This window comes from Cryphonectria parasitica (genome assembly GCF_011745365.1).
Source record: "Cryphonectria parasitica EP155 unplaced genomic scaffold M406scaffold_1, whole genome shotgun sequence".
NCBI classification, from domain to species: domain Eukaryota; kingdom Fungi; phylum Ascomycota; class Sordariomycetes; order Diaporthales; family Cryphonectriaceae; genus Cryphonectria; species Cryphonectria parasitica.
The window spans coordinates 1064005-1083607 of NW_024468909.1; the positions used below are offsets into that span (position 1 = coordinate 1064005).

At 51.5% G+C, this 19603-nt stretch overlaps 7 protein-coding genes across 7 annotated transcripts; 5 read left to right on the top strand and 2 right to left on the bottom strand.

Moving 5' to 3' along the window:
- Nucleotides 1-634: 634 nt before the first annotated feature.
- M406DRAFT_335540 (MFS general substrate transporter) lies at nucleotides 635-2590 on the bottom strand (the record flags this gene model as incomplete). Its single annotated transcript, XM_040921056.1, has 6 exons — nucleotides 635-650; nucleotides 705-1017; nucleotides 1104-1676; nucleotides 1745-2007; nucleotides 2078-2250; nucleotides 2360-2590. 6 exons carry the CDS (start codon nucleotides 2588-2590, stop codon nucleotides 635-637), a joined length of 1569 nt encoding a protein of 522 aa, XP_040780672.1.
- Nucleotides 2591-3129: 539 nt separating this feature from the next.
- On the top strand, nucleotides 3130-4703 carry M406DRAFT_335541 (FAD/NAD(P)-binding domain-containing protein; the record flags this gene model as incomplete). The annotated part of the gene is made up of 3 exons (XM_040921057.1): nucleotides 3130-3383; nucleotides 3441-3870; nucleotides 4116-4703. 3 exons carry the CDS (start codon nucleotides 3130-3132, stop codon nucleotides 4701-4703), a joined length of 1272 nt encoding a protein of 423 aa, XP_040780673.1.
- Nucleotides 4704-6716: 2013 nt separating this feature from the next.
- M406DRAFT_320038 (uncharacterized protein) lies at nucleotides 6717-7360 on the bottom strand. Its single transcript, XM_040919337.1, has 3 exons — nucleotides 7148-7360; nucleotides 7030-7087; nucleotides 6717-6962 (listed from the first exon to the last, which is right to left on the bottom strand). The coding sequence occupies exons 1-3, from the start codon at nucleotides 7257-7259 to the stop codon at nucleotides 6887-6889; spliced, it is 246 nt and encodes an 81-aa protein (XP_040780674.1). The 5' UTR covers nucleotides 7260-7360; the 3' UTR covers nucleotides 6717-6886.
- Nucleotides 7361-8246: 886 nt separating this feature from the next.
- Nucleotides 8247-9599, top strand: M406DRAFT_245057 (uncharacterized protein; the record flags this gene model as incomplete). Its single annotated transcript, XM_040916303.1, has 3 exons — nucleotides 8247-8441; nucleotides 8559-9188; nucleotides 9267-9599. The coding sequence occupies 3 exons, from the start codon at nucleotides 8247-8249 to the stop codon at nucleotides 9597-9599; spliced, it is 1158 nt and encodes a 385-aa protein (XP_040780675.1).
- Nucleotides 9600-10697: 1098 nt separating this feature from the next.
- On the top strand, nucleotides 10698-11365 carry M406DRAFT_66186 (uncharacterized protein; the record flags this gene model as incomplete). Its single annotated transcript, XM_040924974.1, has 2 exons — nucleotides 10698-11246; nucleotides 11300-11365. The coding sequence occupies 2 exons, from the start codon at nucleotides 10698-10700 to the stop codon at nucleotides 11363-11365; spliced, it is 615 nt and encodes a 204-aa protein (XP_040780676.1).
- Nucleotides 11366-13689: 2324 nt separating this feature from the next.
- Nucleotides 13690-16082, top strand: M406DRAFT_270680 (thiamine diphosphate-binding protein). The gene is made up of 3 exons (XM_040918087.1): nucleotides 13690-13875; nucleotides 13975-15313; nucleotides 15393-16082. The coding sequence occupies exons 1-3, from the start codon at nucleotides 13711-13713 to the stop codon at nucleotides 15650-15652; spliced, it is 1764 nt and encodes a 587-aa protein (XP_040780677.1). The 5' UTR covers nucleotides 13690-13710; the 3' UTR covers nucleotides 15653-16082.
- A 2078-nt stretch (nucleotides 16083-18160) lies between these two features.
- On the top strand, nucleotides 18161-19593 carry M406DRAFT_284163 (cyclin-domain-containing protein; the record flags this gene model as incomplete). Its single annotated transcript, XM_040918549.1, has 2 exons — nucleotides 18161-18517; nucleotides 18626-19593. The coding sequence occupies 2 exons, from the start codon at nucleotides 18161-18163 to the stop codon at nucleotides 19322-19324; spliced, it is 1056 nt and encodes a 351-aa protein (XP_040780678.1). The 3' UTR covers nucleotides 19325-19593.
- Nucleotides 19594-19603: the final 10 nt, after the last annotated feature.

Below are 19603 nucleotides of genomic sequence, written 5' to 3' on the forward strand. Positions count from 1 at the left end.
CGGAAGATTTGGGTGAATAGACAGAAGCAAGAACTGGGAAACATCGACAGATTGTCCGGCTCGATAGGAACTGGAAGCTCCAGAGAGCAAATAAAAGGAAGCAAGAGGCATCTCCGCCGGCGGCGAGCCAACGCAACAGCGCAGCCAGTACATGAAGACCTCGCCTCTGACGACGCGCGTCAAGGTTCAAATTGGGGTCCACTCAACCCCTGCTTGTCGATGAGTTGGCGCCGAGAGTGTGAAAGGCTTTGTTTTATCTTATCGATCTAATCATATGCGCAGCCCCCCCCCATCAGCCCCCAATGTGACGACTCATACAAAAAAAACCACCACCTAACCTGTAGTCTACTGTATGTAAATGATGTTGATTGGAAGATACTGTGTAGATATCACACTGAGGGTCTGTCGATCCCAAGCAGGCCCTGTGCCTCGTCCACTTTTTCCTCACACACAGGTCCGGAACAACTTTCTGCCTCTCGACACACGTTAAATATTATACCTCGTTTTCTGGACAATTATTTGCCATAGCAGTCATTCTTTTCTGGTAAAATTGGCAGCTGCTTTGCAAACGCCGTCGCTGCTCGATTGCGACAGCATTGATGTTAGTCCGTATGGTTTGCGAGCCATGGCTCAATTAAAGAACATAACGGCTGGTTTCATTAGCATAAAGCCGTAGCACGGTCCAACAAGAGAGTTGCACTTACAATGCCAGATTTTCTCGGTCAGTCAGATCCAGTTGCCTTGCATCAACAACCTCCTCCGTTCGCTGGCCGTTCTCGTCGGTATGTTCCAGTACTCCAACCTCCCGGATCTCACCATTTTTTGCCAAGGCATCACGTCTTTTGTTTTCCTTTTGCAAGTAGTAACGCAAGTATAACACAATGCCCATGGGAAGGACACATGCCACCCAAAGAATGACCCACCACGTTGTGATGTACCTCGGTTTGTACTGCCCCTGGAATAGCTGAGGTGAGAGAATATTGCCTAGTCCGTAGCCGACATGATACAAAGCGATGACTAGAGCGGCGATATACTATTAGCTTGGAAGTCCCAGGGCCGGTGTTTGTTCAAGTAGAATCTATCTCGAGCGAGGGAGCTCTCACCAGCCGTCTTCTTCGTGTGTCCAGCCGAACAGTTCACAGCCCAGATCATGACCACGCTGTACGCAATGCCCGCTGTCGCCCGGATATAGATGGCCACCAAGAGGCCAGCCTTGTTGTCCCATGGCAGTGTGATGAGCATAATGCACGAAACGATCGGCAGGACATACGATGCGGCAGACAGCCATGCCCTGGTATCTCGTGTTTTGGACAGCACAATAGCTGCAGCACCGAGAGAGATCAGTGCCGTCAGGCCATTGATGCAGCCTAAAAGTGTTGTTTCCAGTGTGCTAAATCCGAACGATTGGATGATCAGTGAGTACTGATTCGTCAGACCGTTGGCCATCTCCTGGGACCAGGCATGCAGGAAGAACAACCAAGTCTTGGGATCCTTCAGTGCTTCAATGAATTGGGCCTTCTTAAAGTGCTTTTGCTCAATACCGGAGTGATTTGAGGCGATACGCAGAATTGATTGCGCTCGTTCCTCAGGAGTGAGGAAGTGTGCGGATGCTGGATTGTCGGGGAGGAGGAAATAGACTGCGACTCCGTATATGACGGTGAGAGCGCCGGTGATAACTGAAGCATGTTAGAACGTTCCCATAAGATGTCCATTAGCGCAAGCCACGGCGGAACTCGTTGCTCACCCATAAACCATTTCCATGGCGCGAAGCTTCCTGTGTTGATGAACAAAACACCGTACGACAACAACCCGGACGTGATTGGGCTGGAGTTGCCGCAAGCCCACATGATTTGCATCAAAACTCCCTGCTCATCGTACGTGAAGAACATTGACAAAATGATAAGGAAGGACGGTACTATGCACGCTTCTGCCAGACCCAGGAAAAAGCGCACAACAAAGAGGGATGCAAAGTTGTTGCATGGGATGTGTAAGAGCAGAATCGAGCCCCTGCAGAGGAAATTATGCCCATGTTAGCTTGTGCTGCCTCCGATCCACGCGGATGCACGCCGCAACTTACCAGACGATTAGATTTATGGCCAGATATTTTGCTACCGGGAAGCGTTGCAAAGCTAGGTTCTGAGGCCATTCTGCCAGTAGATAACCAAGATAGAAAATCGAAGAAAGCCAATTGTATTGACTCGTATTGAGATGAGCATCCGTCAGGATCCCTAGAATGGATGAGCTCCCCAGCTATGAAATTGTCAGCTCTCTCGCAGCTACTCATTGTTTGTGCGAGATGGCTCGAGCCGTGGTGAAAGGCTTCATTCTTCCTCGAGATCCGAACCCCAGGAGTGCTTACCGTTTGCTTGTCCACATACATCAAGTGATATCCCAGACAAATGAACGGAATGATCCAACGAACGCATTTCTTTCGGATTCTTTCCGCCTCTTCCGGCGTGGGCGGCTCAACTTTGATACGAGATAGTAGTTTGTAGCTCTCGTCTGCGTAGCGATCAGAAAGCTTAGGAACCACTGGGGCCTCTTCATCTTGGCTCGACGCCGTCGTTTCCTCCAAGGCTGGCTTGGACATGGCTATGGTTGAATGGCTTTCGTCTTTTTGAATTGCAAGTTCAAAAGCAGAGCGTGTTATCAGGTATTGCCCACGTCGTCGAGAATTGAAAATCTTCGGATTGCCTAAATCGAAAATCTCATCCGACCCGAAATTGAGGGGAATTGCTGAACAACTTTATTCCCAGCTTCTCAAGAAGTAGCCAAGGGCCGCTGTCACCATCGCTCGTCAAACCCCACGCGGATGGCGAAAACCACATCCCTGAGCTGCACCTGAGCGGGGTGGTTACCAAATTTCTAGATTAGACGATACTTCGTTCTCAAAAACGGTGGATGGTCTTGCAGAGATGGTGTGCACCGGTACATATGACAACGGTGATCATTCTGATAAGCCAGCATTTGGGGTGGTAGTCGTCATCTGCGGCTCTTCTCACACCATCGCGGACTCACAAGACGACTACAAATCCCCTCATACATACTTAATCAACCATGTTGCTGTTATGGATCTTGTGAATATGGCTGAATTCGCTACTATAGACCTCCTTTGAATAATTCTGAGACATGGCTGAACAGACGAAAATCCGAATCGCCGTCGTGGGCGCTGGCATCGCCGGTCTCGCTACAGCTATCGCTCTCAAGGGTCACCCAGGGGTCGATGTGCAAATCTACGAGCGAGCGAGCGAGCTCCGAGAAATTGGAGCTTCTATTGCACTCGGGCCAAATGGAATGAGGACATTGGATAGGCTCGGCGTTGATAATGCCCTGAGTCCTGACATTGCTTTCCGAAACAAATCAAGGTGTCCCATGATCTACCGGTAGGAACTCGCCATCAAATGCAGCGATGTTAGTATAATCTCACAGCATGAAAACAGACACTACAAGACCGCCGAGATAGTCTCAGTCGATACACATGTAGGAAAGGTTGACGACGATCACCTGACGTCGCGCTACTACCGAGCACACCTCCAAAAGGCCCTTCTCGAGCATGTTAAACCTTCGCAGATTCATTTGCAGAAATCGTTCGAGTCTGTCGAATTCGATGAAAGCCGTCAAGAGCTTGCTATCACCTTTGGAGACGGTACCACTGTATCTGCCGACATCATCCTCGGAGCAGATGGAATTCATTCAAAAGTGAGGACCTTCTTTGTCCCAACTTCCAGAACCGGTTGGACCGGATGGGTGACTTTCAGATCCGCCTTTTCGGTTTCTGAGTTGTCCGGAATCGACGTTCCTGAGGAAGCCGAGCACATCTGGGGCCCCGACCGAACGCTCTTCATTTCCAAACTCGGAAAGAATCTCTTTGTAAGCTCCAGCGTCTGCTACAATTGATACCATCATATTTCCAAATATTTCATTTTGTGAGCGTGAGGAATATCTTTGGACGTATGTCTCGTCGAGACAGCAAAATACTGTATTCTACTCGCCCGCACACTTAAGTTGTTTTATTTTTCATCATCGGAAACGGTTGGAACCTCAGGCATCATTATCGTTCGCTTACTATACAGAGATTCCTGTTCTAGCTGCTGCTAACACACTTCCTGACATAGACAGTCGTTGGGTCACACCAATCCGATCCTAACGCCCCAGATGCCCCATACAAAGACGCAGTCTGGAACTCCCCCGGGGATGTGCGCACCTTGCGCGAATACTACAAAGACTGGCACCCCAGGTACCGTGACATAGTCAACGCGACGCCCTACACCCACATCTATCCAAACGCAGCGGCGCACGCCCTCGACACGTGGGTTTTGGGGAACGGGCGAGTGACGCTCGCAGGGGATGCGGCGCACGCCCACGGAGGAGCCTTCGCCGCAGGCGGCAGTCTCGCGCTCGATGATGCGTGGGCCTTTGCGGCCGCCATCACGTACGTATTTCCTCCCGAGGCCGTGAAGGCGCGTTCAGGCCCCGTGGTGGCTGGCAAGGACGTGGCCAGGGCTTTACAGATCTACGAGAAGACGCGCAAGGGACACACGGACCGGGTTATGGCGGTGGTCCACGAGATGAACGAAAAGAAGGTGGCGCGGCTCGGGCATGTCCAGACAGATGAGGACTTGAGGGCCCGGATGAAGAATCGGTACGACCCATCATGGATACATGAGCATGATGTTCAAGCGGCTTTCGAGCAGGCTCTGTAGTCTTTGGTCGCCCGTTGATATTTTTTTTTGGAGTACCCTATTCCTAGACTAGAATGAGGAACGTATCATCTGCGAGATCTGCCTTTATAGACCTAACTACAACTAGCCACGAAGATTGTTCTAGCTTCGACCAGTCAAAGACTTGAACTGCCCTGGAAAAAGACCATATCTTGAATCATAGCGCCTCTGAATACTACCACCTTGAACTTCTTATTCCTGCCGCAAATTTTCGATTGCAAGATCACCAAAATTGCGATACGTGCCCAGGATTTAGAGATGGGACCCAAGGCCAACAATAGCAGCTGAGAATACAGCACGAACAGGGAGAGCTGCTCGAAGCATGGTAGACGTATTGCGAAGCATATCATTGTCTAGGTAGACCCCTCATGTAGAGCATAAAACCGGTGTTAGCAACGTCAGGTTCTGGCTGTCACGACCAAGCCTGCAGAGAGAGCTTGGGCAAGCTGGGCAGAAGAGCTAATATCCTCGAGCGGTCGAGGAAACAAGGACGACTCGGTGGGTGAATCCTATGGACAAGGCGGGCGGCATCAGTGGTGAAGAGAATAGCTGAGAAGACCAGGTCGAGTATACAAGCTAGAGACATAGAAATACAGGGCCCTGTTCATGCTGCTGGTCAGAGCACTATGAAGCGACAGAGTAAGGAATTATACAGAATTATAAAACAACACACGTTAGTAAGTACGAAAAAGATCTTATTACTGCTCGAGCACCCTGGCTATTAACCTACGGCCCGTCATAGAAAGAGACTCTTCACTGCATCCGGCAAAAGACCAAGCCTCATCCCCGATGTGCCTGCAGTACGCAAAGGCGTATGTATCGCCCATGGACGCCTACTGAGCTGCATAGGCCTCCTCACAGTCAGTGTTACAGAAGCCAGTCTGGACTTCAGCATTCTCGTAGGTTATACCCTCTGCACACCTGCCATACATCTTCGCATCAAGCTCGACCTCTTGGCATGGTGTAATCAGTGTGGAAACGAACGGATTGCCATCTTGGCCGAGAATGAACGCATGGCAAAAGCAGCACCTATGCGTGGTTTCGGTTTCAATGCACATCGTTTCTGGATACTTGGGGTTAGTTTCAAGACACAAGGAGGCTTGGTCCGATATAAGAATTGCAGACGTCGCCGAGACCTGGGACTTGCCTCGTAATTTCGCTGTATTGCTAAGTTCTATTCGTTTTCGGTGTTAGATTTCGTGTGTTTCGTTCACAGCGTCTTCAGCTTGGCTTGTCAGGGATCGATGATGTGTGTTGATGTTGAAGCGCAGGCGGTTGCCTCCTTGAATTGAGAACGAGACTATTTATATTATCGAGCGCTCCCATCAATGTCTGCTTCACTGGAGTGAGTGAAGGTTGAGGACCAGTGCTGCACTTCATGGGTCAGTTTCCTTTGCCGCGATTCACGTCGTTCCAGTGCTGCCACCAGTCTGAGAAGTTGTGACTTCCCTGCGTGCGTATGACGGAGAACGTCGCCGTTACACCCTTCCACTATCGACCCTGTAAGATCACGGGCGGAAGTATGAAAGGCACACGGGTCAAGGTAAGGCCATGATCACCGTTGTGGCACATGCTGACTGGAACCTGTTTTCGGTTTGTGTGCTTTTACATAAGGGTTTTGGATAATTGTACCATGTGTCGACTTCCCATTCTCTGTGAGATAGGAGACTCGAATTAAAATTATCATCACTTGAACGAATATTACTTGGAATCATAAAGATAGACGCATCAGCAACTTTCAACAATGGAAACTGTTTATTGCCCTAAGGTGCAACAGCCGACGCAAGGGAATTCTTTCGATTAGCCATAGGCGAGAAAATGTGACATGATTCTCTCATGCGTGTCGAATCGTTTTGACCTCCAATAGTCTACACTACGCCTAAGTACTTCGCCATCAAAGCGTCCATTTTTCTCTGCCCTATCCACTGACACAAGCTCTACATCACCTAGAGCATGAGATAGTCCTTGTAGCCTGTTGACAACCACAAGCTCATTTCAACAACGCAGCAACGGAGTAATTATTGAGTCGCACATACTGCATACTGGATTGGCAAAGGACATGATATCCACACAAACCCCACCAGGATCACCACCTTAGGAAGACAGCCTCTGCCATCGCCTCAGCCAGGCCATTCCGACCACGACCAAGACTCTAATCAAATGGATCACTGTTCGACCTGTCCTAATTTCTCTGCAGCAGCAAATTGTGAATCTTCCGGGATCTTTTGGTTGTGCATTGCTCTGTGACATTATTCTCAGTAAGACTATGATTTTAGTGTGTTTGTTGGGCGCAGAAAGGTGGTTATACCCTTTCAGACCCGCAGCAACATTGCTGAGGTTCTTGGCTTGGTCTCCATCCATGATGACTGCCAGGATCCCCGGATTAGTTTAAACTTGGACAACTCTATCAGGCCTTGTGGACATACTGTTGTGCTCATCCTTTAGGACCTCCTTGGAATGCTCCTTGGCTCCGTCTGAGGTATTTGGGTTATGAATATTCGCCTTGTGGCCAGCAATAACGTGCGCTTCGGTAGGCATTTTGTATGTAGTTGAGGTACAAACTTTTCGAAGCTGCTATGAAGATTGTAGATGAATCGAACGTGCCTGACAGTCTGCTGATATAGGCTTCGTAGAAGGATGAAGTCCTCGTTTCTTTGTACACAAAAGGCATTTGTTTATGGCGCTTTACTTGATATATCCCGATAATGAGAAACCCCCTTCCACATTCATCTCGATCTAGGCACTTCTGCCTACGTTTTGACGTCATTGTTGTCATGCATTGTGGCACGGAAGGTGTGGCTGGCTGCCTGCTTGGCTGCCATCTGATGCCGCGTGGGGGGTTGTTATGTGTAGCATGACGTCTTGTGCTGTGTGTGGATATCACTGTTCCATAGACTATAGTGGTATGTGACTTTGCTGTGCAGGATTGATAATTGGAGAGATCAATATGATAGGAGGGTGGAGAGACGACCTGACGTCCGTCGTGGGAGCCCTTCACTTAGGATCATCAGACTGCAGTGGTAAGTGATATAATACGGTGGGGGGGGGGGGGGGCTCCGGGGAAGTATTCTAAATGTTCAGGCCTGTCCAGGACGTGGACGAATCATATGCAATGCAGCCCGCCTGGCTGTCACCATAAGAGCCCTGTGCGGGTTTGGCACGACGCCGACGCAACTTATGCCCAATGAGATAGCATGGTAGTCCTAGTACCACACCTCAAGACTTTTGAGAAAATGTTTTAAAATGCAGTACTTGAAATCAAGAATAAATGCAGCATCTTATACTCAGCAGAACATAACCCTTATGTAAGCAACCCCTGTACGGGCTGGCGGTCTGCGGACACTACCTAGTATTGGGTATAGTTTCCACTGCTGCTGCTTAGTCAAACCCGCGTGGCCCGCCATCTAATGTCCACTTCCTCCTGAAAGGCGCCTTCTAACATTTTATTCAGTGAGTACTACTCAACCTTCCTGTCCTCAGAGTCTACTCCCAGTTGTCTTGCTTTATCGGCATCGAACTTTCATAATGGATCTTACACTTGAGAACAAAGCCTGCACTGCATGTGCAAAAGCAAAACGCAGATGCGGCAAGCAGATTCCGACTTGTAGCCGCTGCACTTCACGAGGCATCTCCTGCCAATATCCACCAACCGGGCGATTTGTCCATCCACCTCGACAGACTAAGGAGACGCATTTCCCGACTGTACAACCAATCTCTACAGTAGATGCATCGCTCTCTACCTCCATTTCAAGCACACTCTTCGACTTGTCTGGGAATACCATGGTCATCGACAACCTCTTTCCCACCGGGATAGATTTCGAGTGTGTTGATCCGCAGAGCCCGCATGCTCTCGATTGTCTGGATGAGAGGGATCAAACCACCCTCCCATGGTACTTGGAACTCTCTTCGTGGGAACTCGATCATCTGCCTCCACCACCATATAATACACCAATTTGTACCAAAATATTAGATGATATCATTGAACATGTTCAGGAATGGCAAATCCGCTGGGTCAACACAGCCTCCAGCCCTTATATACATCGACATGTCTACAAGTTTCAAACGCCAAGATGTGTCATGGATGCTTTCACAACTCTTTCAACGTACAACCATCGGACACCTGAGAACAAAGCTATAGTGCTCCGTCTAGTCGAAGAAAGAATATGCCAGTTATTGGCAGATCAGCCCGAAGTTGATGAGGACGACAGGAGCAGCACACACTCAAAACTCACCGTCTTTGAGCACTTGGCTCGTGTGCATGCTCTACATATTTATCAAACAATCGGTCTTTATGACGGAGCCATCCGGCTTCGGCACGTTGCCGAGGCACAGATCCCAACTATGAGCAGCTGGCTCCATCAGCTCCTGGAGGCCGCAAAAGTCGCAGCTGCTCGGGGCTCAGAAAAGTTCGTACAATCGATTATCGCCCCGAGAGATTCTGGTCCAGCTTCACGATTTCGGCCCTCCGTGGGGCTTGGGCTCGTCTCGAATGACTACATGCCCGCTCTTGCCAGCACACGTGGCCGCCCAACTCTCAGCCCCGAGGATACGGCGTGGTATGCGTGGGGTTTTGCCGAGACAATCCGTCGTACATGGTTTGTATGCTCGTGTACCCAGATGGTTTACCTTACTCTCCAGATGAGATGGGCTCCGTGCCCTGGAGGGGTCATGTTCACTACGTGTGAGGGGCTATGGGACGCAGACTCGGCTGTTGAATGGGAGTCACTCTGCGAGACGCTCCAAAATAATCGCGACGGTATTGATTTCGTCAGTCGACAGCAGTGGGACCGCATTTTCGATCGCAGACGGCCGGAGGATGTTGACGAATTCACAACTTCTACTCTCGATATCAATTTTGGTTCGCTCGTCTCCTGCTAAGTCTTCTTTGAGCTCGAAGCTAATGACCAAACAGGGACGGAAAGAGTTCAGAAATGGAGGGCCAAGACGAGTGCAAGATGACGAGACACAGCGCTGGGTGGTGCCTTTCATGTATCCCAAGTTTCGTGAGCGGACATATTATTGCTCTGCTCATTCAGGACGCCCCTGACGCGTGATTGAGGCGACTTTCAGCGGCTCATTAAGTAGATGGGCCAGGTTTATAGTGCAAGGTTGGGGTACATTCAACCTCAATATACGGACGTAGAGTCTACAGCCATGGACACGAGATATGTACCTATTATAGACAGTCTTTAACACAAGTGACAAAAACGTTCTGTCGCATGCAGGGGTTGATAGATCTTCGGTTCTTTCTTGTGGTTGACTTTTTGCATTGAAACAACAAAGAAAGGGAGATAGGAACCTGCTTTGTATTGAAATACATGGTGAACAAGCGAAATATGAATCCTCGACGCCCTGATCCGTCGAAAGCGAGCGGCCGGTGCGTGCCTGGGTTTACAAAATGCATCGCCATAGCAGACGTATGGAGTTTTGGCGGGAGCACCTTGCCTTGAACATATGCAAAGGACGAAACAGTGATATTGAGGTTATCACGAGGCCTACAATGTAATAAAAAAACGGCAATCTAAGCTTACCGTTACAAAATCGGTGCTGCCTGTTGCCTAAGTCTAAATGGGCTAGAGGCGGACTCGAGCAGTGTGGCAGAGAGAAGCGCCAAGAAATTGATTTAGTGGATATGGCTCCTACAGCGCCACAACGCCCTTTTTACAGGATCGGAGCTGACAGTTCACCCTTATAACTGCGCTGAAAACCAAGTATGACGTGAGATTCAATCACTGTATGTAGCATGTTGATTTGATACTTCCTTTGTGGAGATGGGTTGATGCTGTGCCACCAGCTAATGATATCGCTGGTGCTGGCTGACTTGGCAGATCTCACATATGGCTTTGCAGCCAATTCCAAGGCAAGACCATGCAATTGAATAGCTCTAATATATAATCACCGCCACAATCACTTTCGCCAGTATGGGCGGGAGAGACCATTGCTTTTTCTAAGCCAAGACACCACAAATCACTCAATATGACGAAGCCTACCATCACCACCCTCGAGGCGCCCATCGCCATCCTCCCCAGATATGTAGCGCAGAAACCAACCACCCTTCACCTAAAAGGCCACCTATCCAGCTTCTCCGGAGGCGATTTCACCATCACCGACGAGACACCAGGCCAGCCACCGCGCGAGGTCTTCAGCACAGACGCCCAGGCCATGTCTATGCGGGAGAAGCGCGTCCTCCTAGACGCCTCGCGGCAGCCGCTCTTTGCGTTCCAGCGCAAGGTCATGTCGATGCTGGGTACCTGGTATATCCTGCTGCCGGAGCAGACGGTCGATGCGCCGGCTGCGCGCTTCGAGGTCAAGTGGTCGATGGGGAGTAAGAAGATTGATGCATTCATCGCTAAGGGCGATGGGACGTGGCAGCAGCTGAAGATCAGGGGGCAGAGCATGTGGAAGAGCAGGACGGATGTCTTTCTTGGTGAGTCGAATGTGGCGATTATGAGCGCGAATAAGAAGAAGTGGGCATTGAGGCAGGAGTGGACTGTGGATGTCGCGCAGGGGATGGACACCTCGCTGGTAAGTTGATCAGATGCGAGTCTCTTGGATTTATTTGCTCACTCGCTTTCTAGGCGTCCGCAATCATAGTCGTCTTGGCTGCTATCGAGCAGAACGCAAATGCGGCAAGTAGCTCGTGAAGAGGATCTGCCGTGCGAGTATTGCCATGGGAAAAAAGAAAGAGCAAAAGTGAGAAAATCGTGGCTTCCGCCGTCGTGAAGTCCAGATGATGGCCTACAGAGCTGCTGAAGGCGTCCAGAAGCAGTGGAGATGGGTTTGCCCAGGTTGTGTTGGACGTGTCGAGGAATGTATTCTATTGTAGTGCAGTCTACAAGGCACACTATAGAAGGCATCTTAAAGCTGTGTAAAGATATGACTAAACTTCAACAAGCGTGGTAAATGATTTGCTCCATTATCAAATATTTTGGCTCGCATCTCTGGGGCTTGTCAAAGTCCAGTAATGGAAGTCATTGATGAAAGAAGATTGCACACTAGACATTCATGCACTTACGTGCTTAATTTCTTGATTTGCCGAAGGAGGAAGAGTAAATTTAGAAATTTCAGATACTCTAATGTTGCCGAAAAATCTTGATGTGTTTCCAGATAGACGTATATCTATTGGTAATAAAAATCGCTATGCCTCATCCACCACAAAGGAAAGTTGCGAAAACCAGGAACTACAACCCTTTGACAATTAAACAGTAGGCAGATCCATTCATTTAACGCTAGAGACCTTGAATTGGATAACATCATCAAAATACCTGCCTTACAGTAATCATGCTGTTGGAAGTATGAAATCTTGGTTGTTGAATGAACCTTTGGGGATTTTACAGAATCAGGCATGCGATCATCCAGTCCGGCAATCACCTGGAGGCTAGTGAGAGTTTTGGGCTATCAGTTGGGCCAACGACTTCTCAAACAACTGTTTAGCCAAATACCGATTGGTAGACGAATCACACCTAATAATGAGGGCTATATATTGTCATCTGGTTTCACACCATGACTTTGAAGTTTATAACGATCTTTTTGATTGTTCTTTCTCAGTGGAACTTTTAACAGTTTCCATCCCTCAGGCCGATGTGGGGCCTCGTGAACACTGAAGGTTTCCAGCCATCTTGCCTTTGAAATCTAATAGAAAAGAAATGGACAACATTTTGACCACTGCCCACACCCAAAACATGATGCTACGTGCGCAAATTTGCAATAATTACGGAATAATCTAATGCTGGAAGTATAAAGTCGACTCAGCTCTTACACTGACAGCAACAGGGGTCCCCTGAAGATGTTTAAACCGTGATTAAGCGACGAGCCCTGAGTCTCACTGTCTCACAAGGGAGTAGTTGCTATTACAATTGGCTAGGCTAATAGAACTATGACACCTAAGAAAGACCACCTGACAGACTATGAAGATGCAGTGACTAAAAAGTTCGTAGGGGGTGAAACTTCACGACAAGGTATGCAGCAGCCCTGGAGATTTCCAAGGTAACGCGCACCAGGATTTCCACGGCACAAAAGGAGCCCCACAATTCCCCCGGCCGTTCGCCCCGCACAGAAAGATGGCAGGTGCGAATGGTGCTCTTTTCGACCCTTCTGAAAGAGGCCCTGGCCCTTATCGTCTTCTCCACCAGGGCCAGTGCTCTTGCCGATGGAGCCATAGGCCTGGGGAAGCCGCTCTCTGCAGGGACAATTCATCATACGTGCCAGGTACTTGCCTATTCATATACGTGTTTGTTGTCCTCCTTCTCTTTCCTCCCTTTGCTCGTCCTCAACCAACCACTGTGGTTTTGTTTTTGTACATCTTGATCAAGTTGACGACCCCTGACGAAACTGTGCGACTTACTTGTGGGTGTTTGTCGGCACATGGTGTGCCCTTCGCCCTCCACCCATTCTTTTCAAAGTCACTCTGTAATCTGGAGACAACTAACCCCTCCTTTGCTCCCTCCCTTTGACCCGCCAATTGACAATTGCTGGCAGATACGCAAGTACTTGTTGCGTTCGCCATACCGTTTTCCATAACCGATATCACACAAATTTCCCCAGAGTTGGAACCCCGCTCTCCAACTTTTCGCTGCACCACCACCACCACCACCACTACTGGCACCACTTAGCATCCATGTCAATCACAGCCCTTCTTCGTCTCCGGCCTGCACCAGGGACCCGGACCAGTCACATCTGCCGGAATTACCGCGCCTATATACCAGCACTCGCACCAGCACCAGCACTCGGAAATGCTGCCGGTCCTCTTTCCCGAGGTCACTCATCCGGGAGCAATGATGCCCGCAGTAGTAGTGGACGGCTCCGGTCTAGGACCGATGGCCTCAATCACATTAGTCGCCTGGAACCTCCATCCTCAGTCTCGAGGTTCTCCTCACTCTCCCCTGCCAAGTCCTTGACACTTTCATCATCGGCTGTTGGGCAAACAGCATCATCACCAGTCATATCACAGCCTATCAGACACGCTCACAGCACAGCGTCTCCGCCCAACATGTATACTACATCCTTTGCCTTTTTCGAGGCCATCTGGGAGGCTGGTATCACCCATTGCTTCGTGAACCTGGGCTCAGACCATCCCAGCATCATCGAGGCCATGGTCAAGGGCCAACGTGAGAAGAAGGGAGCCTTTCCTCGCATCATCACATGTCCCAATGAGGTGAGTGATCTTGCTGTGTTGCACGCACACACACACAGATGTCTCAGAATATAGTCTAGTAATTACATAATGACACATACTGACAAAACGAGCTTTCAGATGGTCGCCATGTCTATGGCTGACGGGTACGCCCGCCTCACCAACAAGCCACAGGCTGTCATCGTCCACGTCGACGTCGGCACGCAAGGCTTCGGCGCTGCCGTACACAATGCCAGCACGGGTAGGGCGCCCGTTCTCCTCTTTGCGGGCCTCTCGCCGTTCACTCTTGAGGGCGAGATGCGCGGCTCCCGCACTGAGTACATCCACTGGATCCAGGACGTACCCGACCAGAAGCAAATCCTGGCTCAGTATATGCGGTACAGCGGCGAGCTGCGCACGGGTAAGAACGTCAAACAGATGGTCAACCGCGCCCTGCAATTCGCGCGGTCAGCGCCTCAGGGCCCTGTATACCTGTGTGGCGCCCGCGAGGTCATGGAGGAGGATATCCAGCCCTACTCGGTTGAGCAGAAGTATTGGGAGCCCGTGGAGCTGGGTGGCCTGCCGTCGCATGGCGTCAAAGACATTGCTGAGGCGCTGGCGGGTGCCAAGGAGCCGCTGGTGATCACTGCATATGCCGGTCGGAACCACAAGTTCCCCGCGAAGCTGGTCGAGCTGGCGAACACCGTCAAGGGGCTGCGTGTGCTGGACACGGGCGGTAGCGATATGTGCTTTCCTGCATCTCACCCGGGCTGGGTGGGCCTCAGATTCGGCCGCGAGGACGTGATCCAGTCCGCTGATGTCATCCTCGTGCTGGACTGCGACGTGCCGTGGATTCCGACGGGGTGCAAGCCCAAGAAAGACGCCAAGATCTTCCATGTTGACTGTGACCCGTTGAAGCAGATGATGCCATTGTTCTACATCGACGCAGAGCAGCGATACAGGGCGGACAGCCTGACCGCGACCGAGCAGATCACTGAGCGTCTCAAGACCGACGAGACATTAAAGTCCACACTTGCAAGTGCAGAGGCCAGCGAGCGGGGTGAGGCACTCCAGGCAAGCTACAACAAGAGGCTCGCGGATATCGAGGCGCGGATCAAGCCTACCGACAACGGCGAGTTCGGCTCGGGGTACCTGAGCAGGAGGCTCAAAGAGTTGTGCCCCAAGGAGACGATCTGGGCGATCGAGGCTGTCACCAACACGGTATTTGTACATGACAACCTGCAGCCTGAGGAGCCGGGTTCGTGGATCAACTGCGGCGGTGGTGGGCTGGGTTGGTCTGGTGGCGGTGCGCTGGGCATCAAGCTCGCGACGGATGCAGAGACGGGCGGGCCAGGTAAGGGCAAGTTCGTGGTACAGATCGTGGGCGATGGGACGTTTTTGTTCTCCGTGCCAGGGAGTGTCTACTGGATTGCTCAGCGATATGGCATTCCCGTGTTGACCATTGTGCTGAACAACAAAGGTAAGTCGATATTATGCTTGCAATCAAACAGACTTGTTTCCCATTTATATATTGACTCTGTTATTTTCCCACCTCACAGGTTGGAACGCGCCGCGAAAGTCGCTCTTGCTCGTTCACCCAGACGGTTTGGGTTCCAAGGCAACCAACGAGGAGATCAACATATCCTTCCAGCCGACGCCCGATTACGCCGGCATTGCCAAGGCGGCGGCCTGTGGTAACCTGTATGCTGCGCAGGTTGACAATGTCAAAGACCTCGATACTGTCCTGAAGGAAGCTATCGAAAGTGTCAAGAGCGGCACCAGCGCGGTGCTAGACTGCAAGGTACTCAAGGATTGCTAGATTCTGTTAGGCTCCTAGAAGCAGACCGCAGTGCGTCGATTAAGTCAAGTGTCTCGTCCATGTCGGATGGATGATGGGTGGGGGAGTTGTTGGTCGGGCAGACTTGAAGAAATCTCTTTTGGGCATTCCTTACTGCGGAATGATATAGACTGGTGATCGGCGCAAGACCTGTTGCATGCGACCATCGGAAACATATGCACCTATGATGATCTGATTTTCATGCCGTGTACCATCGCTTACGATGTGGTACTCCAGAGCTCACTATATTTTCCATGTCATTGGTTCTGCCCTGGTCACCTAAGCTGGTCTCAAGGTCTCGAACAGCACACATTTTTTTTTTCTTCCTATTCTTTTCTTTTCTTCCTCCCCCACCCCCTCCCAACTAAAAAGAAAAAAAAGACGCTGTTAAATAATTAAGACATTCCTCTGCAATGGTCCACCAACCTGAAACTATCTTAATAGATGCGCGAGCTGCCCATCTATTTAGCCTCATATATGTGAGATGAGATTGCCGACGACGACATGGTTCTAGACCACTACCTACACGGGGAGATGTGTGTGGGTGAACCCTACCTGAGTAACGGTTCTTCTTGTCGATGAGACGACCAGCTCTTTTACTGTTGAGGCGATAAAGCCAAAGTAAACACTCCGACGAAGAGACGAGGGAGAACATCTTGCCAAGCTGTTGTAACCCCCACCACGCAGCCCGACCTTCAAAAAGAGAGGAGAAAAGATAGCAAAGAATAGAGATCGACAGGTCTAAATCTACCCTCCTGCATAACGGAATGCAATCCCCGTGGCCCCTACGTAAGAAGCTGTGGAGGGGAGGGTGTCAAACCTTGCTCAGTGGTGGTGGTAATAATGGTGGCGATAAATAAATTGATAAGTGAAGAACGAAGGCGAGTAGGAGAAGTAGGATGAGGCGGGTGATGGTGAGCCGTCTGGCCCCCCGGTGAGACCGGTTGGTTGCATTGGGAAAAGTCACCGACTCCTCCCCTGCTGGTGGTGTGCGGTGTGGCTAATTCTGTTGTTTAGCTGCCGCTTTCTACTATAGTCCACCAGCTTTAGTAGCTTGATAGCTCTACTATGGTACATGGTGGTTGGTGGAAGGGTCGAGGGGGGGTCGAGGGGCAAATTGCTCAGGTGCTTCTCTTGTCTCTCTCTTTTGGTTGCCCTGTAGCTGAGCAGCCAGGTATGAGCTCTGCAGTGGGTGGTGGTGGGTGGACGGATGATCAGCCACGGGATCCCAGCTGGTCTAGGCTGGTCGAGTGATCTGCTGGGGTACGGTGCTCTGTGCTACTGTAGCACCATGGTACCTAGTATACGAGGGCTGTTAGGGGTCCTACTGTGTGCTATGGCACCTTTGCCCCTCATCGAGGTAACATCTGATGAGGCTCCTCATGGTGCCATGCTGCTCAACATTCTCCACTCCCCACCAGGTCTGAGGGAAAAAAATAATAAAAAAATTGCAACTGGCCATGAGCTTTTCATGTGGGCACAAGAATGAAAAGAGAATAAATGAACCTCCTCCTCCCTCTCCCAGCTCCTGCCGTGGTCAACGTTGGCACTTAGGACCCAACTACTCCTACCCTGTGCTGTGCTGCTGTGGATTCTAGGGCGGGGAGGGGACACAACCTGGACTGGCTTCTGTTCCCAGCACCTCTCTCCAATTTCTTCCCCACAATAACCACACTGGTCTGGACTGCAGTGGGCCCCACCCTCTAAAGACTTACCCCCCAGGGCCCTTAACTCCACGCCGCGCTTCTTCCCTCCCGAACAAAGAGCCAAGCCCAAAGTCACGCTCACTACTCGCCTTTTCTCCTACCGAGGTAGTCAATATCGCATTTTCGTAGCTGGACGGGTCTCTTTTCTTCCTCCAACACCAACCCAGAGACAAGGTCGCGGTGAGACTTGGACGACAGGCCCAACCCAGCTCAGCCCAGTCCCAGGCGAGATCATGAGCAGCCTGATGCTAAGATTGCCGTCTCGAAGATTCATAGCAGCCATACGCATACGGGACCAGCCTCCGTGGCCCACGTAACCTCCAACCTCGACGAGAAGAGCCTATCCACAGACACAGACACGTGCCTACACCAAATACCATATCACTCACGCGCGCACAGAGACGAACGAAGGAGGCCCATGCTAGGTGCTACCTTGTATACGCCACGACACCACAAGACACCAATCGCGCCGCGCAGGCAGGCAAACAAGAATAGCCACTACGCGCCGTCCTCAAAGTTTTCTCCCGCACGAGCGGTTACAAGGACAAGAGAGGGCCACACAGGTACAGAGGTCGTGAGGGACCGGATACAGGAGGATAGGGCAAGCCGGCTTGTACTGCTTCTCTGAGGGACAGACTTCTGTCTAGACCCCGCTTCAAGCTTGCCGAGCAGACAAGAAAATCGCGTCTGCCGACTGAAGCTCTTTGGTCGCGTGGAAGACGGCGGGATGTCGCCGAACCCCCAAGATGCAGGGGGAGCAACATCGCCAACAAGACCAGAATCGATGGCGGAAGATCACAACCTAGGGTCTGGCGACCAACAACCCGTACCAAAGTCTCCTCCGCCGCCGCCCAACCCTTCGACCGACCCCAGGCTGATCGTCCAGCCGCCCCCGCCCAACCTCCAGCAGGTCACCTCCCCACAGCTCGGAGCACAGCCTGACGACATCTTCCAGGTCCCGGCGCTGGCTGCCCTCAAGCTGCTTAGCGCAGGCGTCGAGGCCCTTGTGCGCATCACGGGCGACATACCACCCACACCGCCGCCGACGACACCACACGTGCCGCACATGAGGGGTATGCAGGCCGAGAAGGAGAGCATTGTGAGGAACTACTCCGAGAAAAGCCTCGCGCGGCTGAGGGAGGTCGCGCGCCAGACCCAGGACGCAGGCAACACGCCAGGTCCGCCCCAAACTATCCCTGACAGCACGCACAAGCCGTCCTCTTCCTCCTCTCCGTCCTCCACGCCCCAGCAGGAGCAGTCGCCCGGGCTGTCGATCCCAACGCCCTCTCGTGCCGTTGCTGCGCCTATCGATGGTGTATACATGAAGCCCACGCAGAGCCCCGAGCCCGGCGCTCCTGGGTCCTTCGCGCCTCCCACTTCTTCTACACCCACATCTGCGCTCGCACCCGAACCCTACGTGGTCATCGGTGCCAACAGCCAGCCGCTGAACCTGCAGCACAGTGCCATCACGCGCAAGTTCTACAGCAAGAAGCCGCCGCCGATCGGCATCGCAGACTACCTGCTTCGAATCCACCGTTTCTGCCCAATGTCGACGGCCGTCTACCTCGCCACCTCGCTCTACATCCACCGTCTCGCCGTCGATGAGCGGGCGGTGGCCGTCACGAAGCGTAACGCGCACCGTCTGCTGCTGGCCGGGCTGCGGGTCGCTATGAAGGCTCTCGAGGACCTGAGCTACCCACACGCCAAGGTCGCCAAGGTCGGCGGGGTCAGCGAGCTCGAGCTCGCTCGGCTCGAGATCAGCTTCTGCTTCCTGTGCGGCTTCGAGCTGGTCGTGGGGGCTGCGGTGCTGCAGGAGCACTGGGCCACGATGAAGAACGGACCCGACCTGGGCCACGTCGGCGGTGGTGGCGGGGGGGCTGTGCCTGGGATGAAACTGAACCTGAAGATACCGACACACCCTGGAACGCATGGGCGTTTCTCCCATTGAGGAATCATATGTTGTTTTTGAGAAGAGGTGGGAGATCCAATGAGCAAGAAAGGGGGGAGGGAGGCACCAGCAGGAGACCGAAGTATAACAAGTTTACGCACGTATATACGAAGTTTGTGTCTGTGTGTATACGTCTGCAGATCACTCTGGACTTGGCTTCATGAATGTATATATTTCAATGTTGTAAGTATACCAGGTAGATGAGAGCAAGAGTAAACATGCATGTGGGTCTGGCAATTCCAGATTAATATGATCAAATTCGTCTTCTTTCTTTCTTCT

Coding starts and splice junctions, on each gene's coding strand:
- M406DRAFT_320038 (XM_040919337.1), bottom strand. CDS start 7,259: ATGCCTACCGAAGCGCACGTTATTGCTGGCCACAAGGCGAATATTCAT. Junction 7,088..7,147: donor CCTAAAGGATGAGCACAACA/GTATGTCCACAA, acceptor GGATCCTGGCAG/TCATCATGGATGGAGACCAA. Junction 6,963..7,029: donor GTTGCTGCGGGTCTGAAAGG/GTATAACCACCT, acceptor ATAATGTCACAG/AGCAATGCACAACCAAAAGA.
- M406DRAFT_270680 (XM_040918087.1), top strand. CDS start 13,711: ATGTATACTACATCCTTTGCCTTTTTCGAGGCCATCTGGGAGGCTGGT. Junction 13,876..13,974: donor TCATCACATGTCCCAATGAG/GTGAGTGATCTT, acceptor ACGAGCTTTCAG/ATGGTCGCCATGTCTATGGC. Junction 15,314..15,392: donor CATTGTGCTGAACAACAAAG/GTAAGTCGATAT, acceptor CCCACCTCACAG/GTTGGAACGCGCCGCGAAAG.